Source organism: Bacillus rossius, chromosome 6 (assembly GCF_032445375.1).
Source record: "Bacillus rossius redtenbacheri isolate Brsri chromosome 6, Brsri_v3, whole genome shotgun sequence".
In the NCBI taxonomy this organism is placed as follows: domain Eukaryota; kingdom Metazoa; phylum Arthropoda; class Insecta; order Phasmatodea; family Bacillidae; genus Bacillus; species Bacillus rossius.
In genome coordinates, this window is record NC_086334.1 from 22163866 (window position 1) to 22177180 (window position 13315).

Genomic DNA, 13315 nt, shown 5'->3' on the forward strand with positions numbered 1-13315 from the left:
AGACAAACAAAACACATTACAAAAATTAAAATCTCTGAAGTGTGAACTCTTGCACTGGATTCAAGATAGGGGGTGATACATCCTGATAACCTCCCCCCCCCCCCCAGCTAGGTCCTGGGTAACTGTGCCTCGGCAGACCTTACATTCTACCAGATCCAAGTAGAGGAGCCAAGATAGAGAGGTGGGAACTGATACCCCATCCCCCTTTCCACCTGGCCAGACACCTCAGAAACCACTATGACGATGTCCCGACCAAATGTGATCACGACGCTGGAATCCCGACTCTTGAACAGTGTTTCGACGAGACCGGGCTTATCAGAGTAAGGGACTTACGTTGTGCCATATCCAGCCCAACACCCACCCTCAGCACTTCTCGACTAGGAACCTCACCCATCAACGAATCCCAGCGTCACGTAGAAAATGGCTTGTGTGTATACCGTGACAAATGTAAAGGTGATACTATAATATTTTGTTACTGCATCATGCCACAACAGCCAAACATTCAGCATTGACAGGTTAATAAGACTGGCTTAGTGTGTACACAGAATGTAGAGTAAAAAGGAACCACATTAACACAGAAAACAAAACCACTGTGAAAAAGCAAGTACCTCAAACCTCATTGTGTTCACATATTCTAAAGATACCTCAGGCAAACTGGTAGATGTGTTATGTAAATATTTTATATATATATATATATATATATATCACAAAAAGTACAACATAGGTATTTAGTTAGTTTCCATTACAACATTATGGCTTGTATGTAGGGAATTTCCAGAATTAAAAAAATAAATACATTTCTTACAATTGCTATATTTTTGTTATATTTGTTGTTTCATTTCAATTTATTTAATTTTACTATACAGTGTAACTTTTCTCTTTAGAATCACGCTTTAAATATATTTGTAAAATATATATTATTAATGCATTAAATCATATTTTTAAATAGGTACAGTAAGCCACACATATTCATAAACTATGATATGAAACATTTATTTACAATAACTACTGTAAACATATTTCCATTCCAGGATCCAGTTTAAACTAGATACACATGAGACATTTACTAAAAAAATGAAATGCTTGGCAGGTAGAGTTTTTTTTGTCAAAAACTTTCTACAAAAACAAACAGGTCAGTAACATATTTTCACACAATAATTATAGTTTCCTGAACAAAAACATACAACCTATATTTTATGACAACCTTGAATTTATGACAACCTTGCTATTATATTAACATTTTCACTACTAAAACATCTTCAATGAAAAGACAATCAGGAAATAATAAAGTTACTTAATTAAATAAATTTAAATACGGATGCAAGCTTGATATTTTAACTATTTTTATACTGACTTGAATATAAAAAAAATTGAAATTGAATACCACCCTTATATTGTGTGTTTTATTATATTTTCCATATAATAATTTCCTTTCCAATCAATAAAATTATCAGTATGAAGTATTAGAAAATGGTAGTATCAAGATTGGGTTTAATTACTGAGTGTAAAGGAAATGTTTAATCAATCCATCACAATATAAATATTGCTAACTTATTTATTAAAGCTTTAAATATGACAACTGTAAAATGGTTTTTGACAAGCAGCAAGAAACAACTCGTAGGTAATGTGCAATTTGAGCTCACAAGTACAGTGTCCTCAAAAAAAAAATTATTCAATTTTATAATTTTCAAACTGGTGAGACATTATGTGCCCAGATCTGTGATAATCAAGAAGATCATGATGTACTTATATGTTGTATTACATTCTAATTGAAAACAGTGCTGTACCACCATAATCCTAAAAGCTGGAATGTATACTCCTCAATTTACACTAATTTTTAATAGAAACTGGAATATTTAGCATGAGTATAGAAAGCACGAACATTTAAAAGGCCAGTTTGCAATGCCAGCTAATTTACATCCACAAAGGAAGTCAACATTTAACCACATAAAACATTTCCTTAAATTACTGTCTTTGCACATTTAATACAGTTTATTTGAAATTCAATCCTGTTCAAACAACTTCATTTTAAAGACTTATTCCATGAGACTTGCCACCTTTCGCTAGCAAACTGTCAAATAGACTTATTTTGAAGACATTCCAATGCCGATATCTGTAAGACTTTAAGGTTGTTATACACATATAAAGTTTGAGCTCATATTTTACTTTCAGTTAATTTGTGTGAAGTTAAAAAGTGTTTTTTTTTTTTTGTTTTCAATTTAAATGCCAAAAACACTGTATAATGCATCCCAAATACCAAAATATTGATTCTACATAAACGAAAACGATGTTGTGTATTTTTGTTAATGTGTGAATTCCACAATGGTATTTGGTCAATGACAATGTTTTAAAATGCAAGACATTCAACTGGTACGCAAGCTTTCCTTTGTGTAGCAAGTAACTCTGGGTCTAAAAAAAGCACTACCTTTTTATTGTGGAGAGTACGAAGCAAAGTTCAATGTTAGACATTCAACTGTATGTTAAAAACCACAATTTTAAGATTTATCAGAACAAAAATTTATTTTTTATTATTTTTCTTATGCAGAGTTGTTTTCCGAAATCACTAAGAAGCCTACCTTTTTATTCCACAAATAAATGCCATACCTACTTTCAATAGATTCTTGTAAAATACCTGTATTTCAGAAAACCACTTCAGCAAATCTCATGTACCAGGTGCGTATGTCTTTTAACAATCTATGACTGCATACAAGATGCTGGTAGACAATAATTATGAATACTATTTACTGTATTCAGTCAAATTTAAGAAAAATTATGCAGCAATTAAACTTCTAATGACATTAACTATATTGAAGTTAATTTTGATGGCAAAACAATAAAAATAACTGATTTAAAGATATAAAAGAGACAATCAAAGAATTCTCTAGTAATTCAAAGCAAATAATGCAGAAATAAATCACATGGTAATAAAAATGTTATTGGCACAATACAAAATTTAAAATTGAAGAGTCTAATTAATTTGACAAAAATTTGCCATTATAACATTTATTCAAGATATCAAGCAAAAGTAATTATTGTTAACGAGTTCTTTTGTTTAACTGAATACATAAACCAATCGAAGAACCTGAAGTGTACCCAAGCATAATTTACTTTCAAGGAACCTAGGAGATTTTAGGAAAATATATATTCAAAAAGTAAATTCTGCTAAACACAGTGGTTTATAAAATATGTCCGTGACATTAAGTGGCAAATTAATATATATACAGATTGGGTCTCACTTTCAATTCTATATAATGTTAAGTACATGGCATAAATAAATAGTTTTGAAGGAAAAAAATCTTTTAACTAATGGTTTATGAGCTTAAACATAATTTAATTTTCCAAATTTTAAAAACACCACCTTTTATCCCATTACTAAAAAGACATTAATTTATTTTCTACAATATACATAAAAAACACTATGTATATAAACATACATTCATAAATTTTTCATTAAACATTTAGTCATATACTTTATTAATAAGCTAATACAAATACAGTACCCTAGTACAACAGGACAACAATTCTAACTAACTGAGAAAAATTATTTCACACCATTTACTCAACAAAATAAACTATCAATCACAGGAAAATGTTATTGTGTCATGTATAAATTAAAAAGAGCACAAAGAAAACTGCACTTAAACGATGTTTCAAGAAACAGCATCAGAGTTAATGTTGTTGCCCAAGCAGTGTCTCGCACTCTTTCGACAGAGATTCATACATCACACAAAAAAGCTTCAACAGGTTCGCAGTCGCGAAGCTGTCCAGTCCCCCAGTCTATCAACTCTGCTGCGGCTGGTCCTACAGCAATCACCACATGCTGTAGTCATTGTCGTCTGTGTCGAAAGTGAGGAAGAAGCCCAGCAGCGTAGCGTACACGACTACATTCCCAGCCAGGGTGAGGCAGCATGCTTCCCATAGTATCTACAATACACACATGTCACAGTGTTTCCAGTTTTTTTCTGGCGTCTTAAATTTCAAGGTTATATTTTTGAAGACCAACACTCTTGTATTTTTGCTTTCTATAGATAGGGGCAAGAGTATATGGTGAACTGCAATAAAACCGAAATAACACCGGCTAGCATGTGAAAAAATCACTTAGCACAAAAATGCAAGTTATATCATGGAATTAAGTAGTATTTAACCAAAACTTAATTCAAATAAAGAAAGAAATCTTTTAATGTTTGAAATTCAAGGAAAGTTGTTTTTCAGGGAAAAACAATTATACTAAAATGCATGGATCCGAATAATTTAATATGTTTTATTGTGCATCTCTTATTAAAACAAATTCCAGCCATAAATGCTCACTAATTTATTTATATTGTTCTGAAAGTAACTGTTTTAGACCAATTTATTAAAAATTATTTTACCGTACAAATGCACCATATAAATTTTACCCCTATTGTGGTGGAGTAAGAATTACAAAGCAACTTTTACGAAAATGAAAAGAATTACACCAAAATCCTCTCTTTTAGAAACTAAATTGTACTAAAAATCAAATCAAAAAATCTTGCCTCTATTTACTGAGCAAATTATTACAACTTGTTTTAAATTCCATTACAATGAATATTGGATATTCATGTTAAAACTATATTGGAGTTAGATAATCCGGGAAAATTGCTAATTGAACATGGCAGTGGTCCCGAACCAGCTGGTGTAGTGGCCCGGCCTCATGAGCATGGCAAGGGTGTGTGGAAGAAGGGGCCGAAGGGAGCTACAAAATAAAAAAGCTTGAAGTCACTTGTAAATACCTACAAAATATTTTTTTAAAGTTTTTCAAGTGGTCTTACCACTTTATTTCATACTTCTAGTGTTTCTGAATGGTATTGAAAACATTTTTTTTTTAAATTACCTATTTACTTTAATTGTTCTATAAAATGCATAATTATTGGCGACTAACACTGATTTGATAACAGGACAATATATACTTTTTTTAATGTATTAACAAGCCTGTTCACTTCGCTGCAACATTCATGACCATATTTCAGTTACACGTATGCTGCAAGACTCACCACGTGAGCCCTAGCCAACACAATGGGCAGGGCAAACGACGACACCACGAAGCCCATCGTAATAAAAATAGCAATTTCGTAAGCCCCCGAGCTGCTACTGCCAGTGTTTTCATTGTACCGACGCTTCACCAGCGTCGGAATTGGAGACAGAATGTAGAATAGCACCACAAAGAATGGCCACCACAGCCTGCCATGGAAAAACATCAACCACACACAATGTAACAATTATATTTCTTTAATAGGTAAATTTTAATTCAATAGCTTAACAATTTTCTAAATATTACTTACTTGTACTTCGGTAAAGCACATGCCAAGATCACTAAAGTCATTCCAATGGATCCAGCAAAGGCCAGCATAACAAGCCTAAAAAAACAAACCATTACACATAACAGCTGCATAAAAAACATATGTATATGACAAATATATTAGATAGGCACTTCTAAACTTTCCTCGACTAACTCCTCTATTACTATTTTTTAATACTTAATTTAAAATATCTTAGTAATGGCATTTTCTTTACTATATATAAAGTATGTTACATGATTAGAATGCTTCAAATTGTTAGTTTCAGTCATTTACTGCACAATACATTTCAGAATAGTTGGCAAATGTATGCACTGCGAGAAAATGTATTTAAGGGGCCTGTCTAATCACAAATAAAGCCTATTAAAAGCAAGGATTTTGACTGTAATTATTTCCCAGGTATTTTCTTGCCATCTATATTATTAATGAACAACAAAAATGTAATGAAAACAGATTGGTTGTTAGACAACAACTCAATGAGATAATGAGTTACCATACATGCAAGGACAAAAACAATAGTTAACCAGTTATGAATAAGGGGTTTTAAATTTTTAAATAATGAACAGCTAGAGGTATAAAAGTAGTTATTACTACAAGGTGAACTAGAAGCATTATACAGTTTTCTTTGAAGTATAAAACAAAAAATATATATTATTACTGGCGAGAAAGTGGCAGATACAGTTGTTTTTAATTAAAATAAATGTTTGGATAATTTTAAAGCCTTATAATACTTGGGGTTAAAAAAAAAATCATCTATGCAATTGAAAATAAATATATTATGATTACTTTGTTAAAAATGATAGGTCTAATCACAATGATAAACTAAAAATAAATATATCAAGATTTTTTACACAGTATGTACTTAAAAAATTTAAGAAGTGCATTCTTATAAATACCTACTTTAAATGTGAAGTTTCTGTGAAAAATTAAATTTTTAAAACATGCAAAGCTAGTTGAAAGTAAAAACACAGCCAGACGTATAAGATAAAAAATTTGACTTAAAGTTTGTCCAGAACAGAATTACAAATTTCAACAGTACAAATAACAAGCAACAAAAACATTGCTATCTACTAGTAGTTTTATACAGAAGTTCCCTACGCCAGGAACAGATGGCAGGCAAATTTACACCCGACAGGTTCAGCACGTAGCCATATTATAAGGCAATTGGCACTTCGTGCAATTCAGTATTGTCACTCAGTGGCTGAAAATGTTTACTCTTATTCCTTCTCCATCTGGCTGCAAGATTTCTGAACACACAAAAATTTTGTACAGATTGAAATTCATTGTCAGCTGTGTCAAGTGAATTGGCAGGACGTCATGGGCAAGCAGGTCTTTTCCGAAGGCTGTAAAAAGCTTCACAATGAAGGCAGGTGCAGCTAGGCATTAATGACACTCAACAACACGATTTGAAAACTACTGAAGATATCTGACTGGGGTCTGTTTACGAAAAGCATTTAAGAAAAGGCCAAAAAGTACTTTTTATTTCGGATAAAATTTTTAAACTGTAATTTAAGAAGAGTAAAAATGGCTAAAAAGGTGTGTTTTCAGAGTAATTTTTTAGCATGAAACAACTACTTATTACAGATTCTTGAAAGCACTTAAGGGCCTTGCATTTCTCTGCCATTACGGTCACCGCTCAAATATCATAGTCGGCCAATGCACGACGACAAGACTGCGCGCCAGTCCACAGCCTTGCACTTAGAGGCTAGAAGCACCAGCATCCCCTCTTAGGGGTCATCCATTAATCACGTGATGTTTTTTTTAGCAAATTTTTAACCCCCCCTCCCCCCTAGTGATTTGTGGTGAGGTTTCAGACCCCCCCCCCCCCCCCAATAAATCACGTGTATTTTTTTGGTACAAAATATTTTTTAAAAATTTAAGAATATTATCTTTAAATATTGGTATAATCTAATTTAATTCTGGAAAATTAAGCACAGTGATAACAATGTCCAGACACACATTAAGGTTGCAGGTTTATTCTCACTGGCATAAAAATAATAAAGGAAAGGCTTATATGTGATTTACGCATGTATTCGGCTCCAAAATCACAGTCTTACTGGCGACTGGCAAGCCGAGCCGGGTGGTTCATGTTGCGGCGGGCGGGGATATTGTTGCCTGGCTACGGCGAGTCGAGGTCACGAGTCGCTTTTCGGTTTAGTAGAAATCGCGCGAAAAAATAAATACACGTGATATCTCTCTACACCCCCCTCCCCCCTTGTGATATTTCGTGATTTTTCCCGACACCCCCCCGTCCCCCCTTTAGAGCCTCACGTGATTAATGGACGATCCCTTACTAACACACATCCTACCTCTGACTGGATAGGCCACTTAAGACTCAGTCTCACATGCCATGTTGGATATTTCGTTTTCTTGTCATTTTTGTTTCTTAAGGGCGATTCCTGTAAATTTATCAGGATAGCTCACTTGCATTTGTAATATATTTACTACACTTTATTTTCAAGCTGTGTAAGATCACGCAAGTGATCATAATTACAAACAATTGCTTGCTGTTTTAATAATATAAGATAATCTTTAATAAATAGCTGTTGAGACACTTCGAGGACAAAAATAAAATGCAAAAGAGCTATCAAAACTAATATACAGGAAAAGTGCTCAGAAAATAATAATGAAATGGAAATAAAATAAACAACATAGCATTTGAGACCAATCTTTAATTAATTGTAAAAGCTATTACTATTATAGTTAAGACTCACTAAAAAGATTGCATTTATTACATGGCAGTATTTATGAACATATAATAATGAGCTGACACATAACGCCACAGAAATCAACGCCGTTTGCCACCAGCGCTACTAAGCAACTGGATACAAAATAAAGAGTTTACAGTATTCTCGTATTTTATAGTTCAGCTGTTAAGTTAACATTTTTCGTGAATCACATTTTTATTTAAAAGATGCAATGGTCCTATGAATACAGAGGCAAAAAAATGGCATCCTCAGGAAAAGTTTTAAACTCCCGTGTTTCCCAAAAAAAAGTTAATGTCAATGTAAATTTGTATGTGTTGGTTAGAGACAATTCACCACTTTTTAATTTTGTCATGATTACAATTAGCCTACCTAGGTTTATAATTTAAAAGTATCACTATATAGGTACCGCTGTTAAAAGAAGCATTTCAGCTAAACAGTACTTTCGGGCCTTCATTCATTCTCATTTTATTATGCCTTTTAGCACACCAACTGCATTACAATGAGATGTTTGTCTCCAATATGACTATGGCTGTGCATATGTAGTTAGCATGCAGATGACTTCAACAGCCTATTGCAGCACTCAGCTTAATGTTGGAAATACCATTAAAGTTTTGTATGTAATCTGTGTATTGTACGTAAATATGATTACACGTATCCAAGAGCAGAAAGCTCATAGAGATCAAATGGTGAATAGATGAATAAATAAATTACTGCATTGATAACACTGAAACAGAACTACCAAGGCTATATCAAGCTTAAAATAGAAGTGAATTTAACACAAATGGAAAACCTATACATACCTCAACAACATTTTTCAGACAAAAACATTCATGAAACACTGAATAAAAATAAATAAATCTAGAAAAAAAAACTGATCATGATGATGTTAAATAGCAATTTGACTTATGGAACACAAACATAACAAATACATTTACATAGTTTGCTGATTATATTTATTTTTAACTAAACATTATTAAATTATTTTCTCTTAAATTTCCATTCCTGGGTGGTGATGCTCTAAAACACAACTTTCTACTTGCACTTCCAATGCCAAAGAGATCCCGGTAACTAAGGTTTATTTTAAATCGCAGGAAGTTTGATATGATTAATTTTATATATCACTGATGTTTTGGAATTTGTATCTGAAAGAAATTTTAAATGTATCACTACATAGTATAAAACAAAGTCGCTTCCCGCTGTCTGTCTGTCCCTATGTATGCTTAGATCTTTAAAACTATGCAACGGATTTTGATACGTTTTTTTTAATAGATAGAGTGATTCAAGAAGAAGGTTTATATGTATAATACATGCATAACATAGTAGAGAAACACTGATAATTTTAGAGGTTTCTAATGTGATATCGTGAATAAACACATATTTTTGCGCTTACATTGCAAACGCTGGCTGAACCCTAAGAGATAGATCAAAATTATGTACTACAGTATTGCACACCTTAAAAAGGTCTACAAAAAAGTCCACGATGGTATATGACAATACTCACCGAATGTGGTACTGGAGAAGATGTATTGATTCCCCGAATTCCTCCTATACCATCGGATTTACCGTTCCAATTTAAACGCCAACAATTTCCGGTAAAGATATATTTTGCAATGACCATTAAAAAATCGCAGGGTCAAATTTTCAACATTGCAGGATTAGATTTGGGCGTTGAGTGTTTTTCACATGGCCAATTATATGTCGCTCTTTCAAGAGTAACCTCTAAAGAAAACATGTTTGTATTGTCTAATGACAAAAAAGCTGTGAACTTAGTTTTTAGTTGTATACAAAGACATTCTGTAGTATATTTAGTATCAGCATTGCACCCGTGCGAAGCCGGGGCGGGTCGCTAGTTTATGTATATTGTATGGATTGTCTCTTACTGTGTGTAGAAAAAAAAACTGGTAAGCATTAGTTTAAGGAACACTAATGCTTTCTCCAGTAATAAAATTATGATAAGTGTTCATATATTGACAGCTGCCACGGTTACTATATTTATAATTATCAAACGTATCAATCAAAATAACTTCTAAATAATATTACTTATGAATATCACATAACTAAACCAACATTTTTTACATACAAAAATATATATTGGACCTACTTTTCAGCAGATCCAAATTAATTTAAAGTTTTCTAAGTGAACCTTACTTACGCTGTTAGAATTTTCATGGATAAATGTGATTGTAGAGTGTACATGAAACAAAAAAAAAAAGACAAATCATTATTTAAAGTACCAACCAACATAAGTACCTATTTATTCCAAAATATTTTCAGTACAACAATTATACTGGATAGAAATTATTTGGAAAACATATTAGTAAATATCAAGGAGGGGAGCATATTTGAAAAAAGAAAAAAATAAAATAAAATCTGAAAATGCTTTGCTTAAGTTCCTGAGATTTTTTCTAATCATTCTGTACAATGGCATTGTGATACTGGAAGTAGTTTATCAGTAGTTTGTTTTTAAGATTCATGAGGTTATTTATCTACATTTAAAATATTGTAATACAGTTTTAATCATTGATTAGAAATTACGTATTTTAAATGTTGCTAGACTAACATAATGAACAGTTAATTAAAACTGTCAACTACCAAAAAAATATTTAACATATTGCAATGTAGTATTACAGAATGACAAGAAAATAGGTTAGAAAAAAAAATTATATATTTTTTAAATTTTTTTTAAAAATAATTACCAACATATTAACTGTAAATTCCATACCCTTGAATTTGCACACAGTAAGTAGGTGCTTACTTACAATTAAAAGGTAATATATATTAGCAATTTCATAGATAACAACTATCAACACAAAATTAGTAGTCCTAACAAAAAATAAAAAAATTTAAAAAAAATTGTAGGTTCTAAAACTGAAGAATAAGCCATTATTGTTTCAGTCTAGAAAGCAATTTCACCTGTAATTATGTACTCAACCGGTCAGGTATTCCTTACTAAATTTTAAAAATACATTCTCAGATAAAAACGGATGATATACGACATCAAATACATCATTACCTATGATTATGCAGAACATCATAAAACCAAAATGTCAATACTAAAAAAGAAACTGTTAGTATTGTACACTTAAGGCAAAAATTGAATTGTTAAAAAAAATATTGACACATCAACTCTGAATGAAATAAAGAACACATAAATTACTGCAAAACATAAAATTCTGATCAAGTCAAACAACAAAATTAAAGACGATCAACAAATGATATTTGATTTAATTTCATTCAGTAATTTATGCAAAAACAGTAACTACATTTACTTAAAAGATATGAATTAACAACACCAAACATTTGTTCAAGATGCAGCACAACCAATAAATACTGTAGACAATTACTGGTACCACATACCGTATCATCTTACATTCAAATTATTTTTAACTGAAACTGAAAATAAAAAAAGGCTCAAATAAATATTCTCTTTACATACAACCATGGATCATTTAGGCGGAATCAATGAAACACAATGACAAAAGAAACCATTTGTAATCTCTCATGCTGACCACCTCCCTCACCTCCTGCCTTTTTTTGTCATACTTTTCCCTCACTATGTAAATAAACTAGCTCAACAGCTGTTTAGAATAAATTTCACAACCTGTCCAGATCCCCTTAAGTGCCTCTATTCCCGCAGCACTTTAATACATCACATGATCATTCACGATAAGCCTTAACCTGCACTTCATCTCCCCACTCTAGTTGTTCATCATGATCGCGAGCATTAGAGATCCTTAAAACACATCCCTGAAGAACCCCTGATAATACAAACCCAATCTTTCTGCTTCCTTTCCGGCAGGAAATGTTCCATCTAGTCTACTACTTTCATGTCACACCTGTTAAACAATTTTTGTTTGTGTGCACGTTTCTTTACATAGTTTTATTTATAGAAATGAAAGTTCAAACCTCATCATAAGGATTTTACTTCTAGGATAGCTATCTAATATGAGTGTATGAGATCATTTAAAAACTTTTACGTCGCTTAATCTCTAGTCTTCTTAATCCTCTTCTCAATTGAAATTCTTCGACAAAAAGAGTTAAAAAATGTCAATAAAACTACAATTACCGTATGTCAACGTCTTTTAGAATGATAGTATTTATTAGAGAATTACACATTACGCTCTTAACCACAATCTTTAGATACCACATCAATGAGCAATTGCCATTAGCTCATTAGTAAAATCATTCCAGACGTGTGAAGTCAAGATTTACCTTTAATTCCAGCCATTTCGAAGAAGTCTAATATCACAAAGAAAATACAATATTAAAGTATATATTAAGCTCATACAATAAATATAACACCAAATGTCATTCGCATACTTTATTTATATACACTTAAAAACTATTTTTTTTTTTACTATTGGTAAGCCTACGACATCACTTATCTAGACAAGATTCATAAACTACTTTATAACTTTACTATAATTTAGAATAAAGTATAACATATACATTAAAATCTGGTTTAAACTAATGAAGTATAAGAAAATAGAAACATAATTTTAGTAAATATAAACACCATTTTACACTGTAAAATATATATAATATTTAAAATATGCTGTTGTTTATTATTAACTGTCTCGTGTGAATATAGTTCAAATATAATTGACTTGATGTTAAGAAAATTTATTTTAAGTAAAATATGAACATCTGAAATTGTAGAGCACCAAGATTTACGTAAATGTGTAAAAGCCCTGTCATATGGTTAAATTTTCGCTCCCAACACCTTCCAATGTGTTGTGTCAAATAAAGTTGGAGGGTTATGACGTCACCGAAAACGTGACTAGCGTAACCATTTTGCTTTCAATTGTATGACTTTTGTTTCCATTAAATATTTTGTATTTAGGACATGTTTTAAAATAAGTTGGATGTTGGATGCAATCGGCCAATCAGAATCGTGCCTAGCGAAAATTGGAATGACATTAGGTTCCGTATTAACGATTCCTTAAAATGGCGAAAAGCATATAGCTGATTAAAGAGGTTAAAAAAGTTAAATACCCAAAAGTATCTTTGTTAAATACCTGAAATAATGTTAACATTAATGTCATATGCGAAAACATTTTATGTGTAATAATTAAATTATGTATCTATAAATCTCTGAAAATATATTTCATTATATAACAAATATTAATGTGATTTAAATTCATTCACGAACAAGAATTAAAAAAATCACAACAAAATAAAAAAAATTAAAAAAAGATAATATAACATAGTAGAGGAGGGTGGGGAACTGTGAACCATGGGGTAGTGTGAACCAATGAAAAAATATTTTTTGCTATTAAGGGAATTTTGACA

General features: G+C 31.6%; 1 protein-coding gene across 1 annotated transcript; it reads right to left on the bottom strand.

The window, feature by feature from the left end:
- Positions 1-802: 802 nt before the first annotated feature.
- Positions 803-5404, bottom strand: LOC134532840 (leptin receptor overlapping transcript-like 1). The gene is made up of 3 exons (XM_063369806.1): positions 5301-5404; positions 5013-5199; positions 803-3924 (listed from the first exon to the last, which is right to left on the bottom strand). The coding sequence occupies exons 1-3, from the start codon at positions 5390-5392 to the stop codon at positions 3811-3813; spliced, it is 393 nt and encodes a 130-aa protein (XP_063225876.1). The 5' UTR covers positions 5393-5404; the 3' UTR covers positions 803-3810.
- Between the last annotated feature and the right edge of the window lie 7911 nt (positions 5405-13315).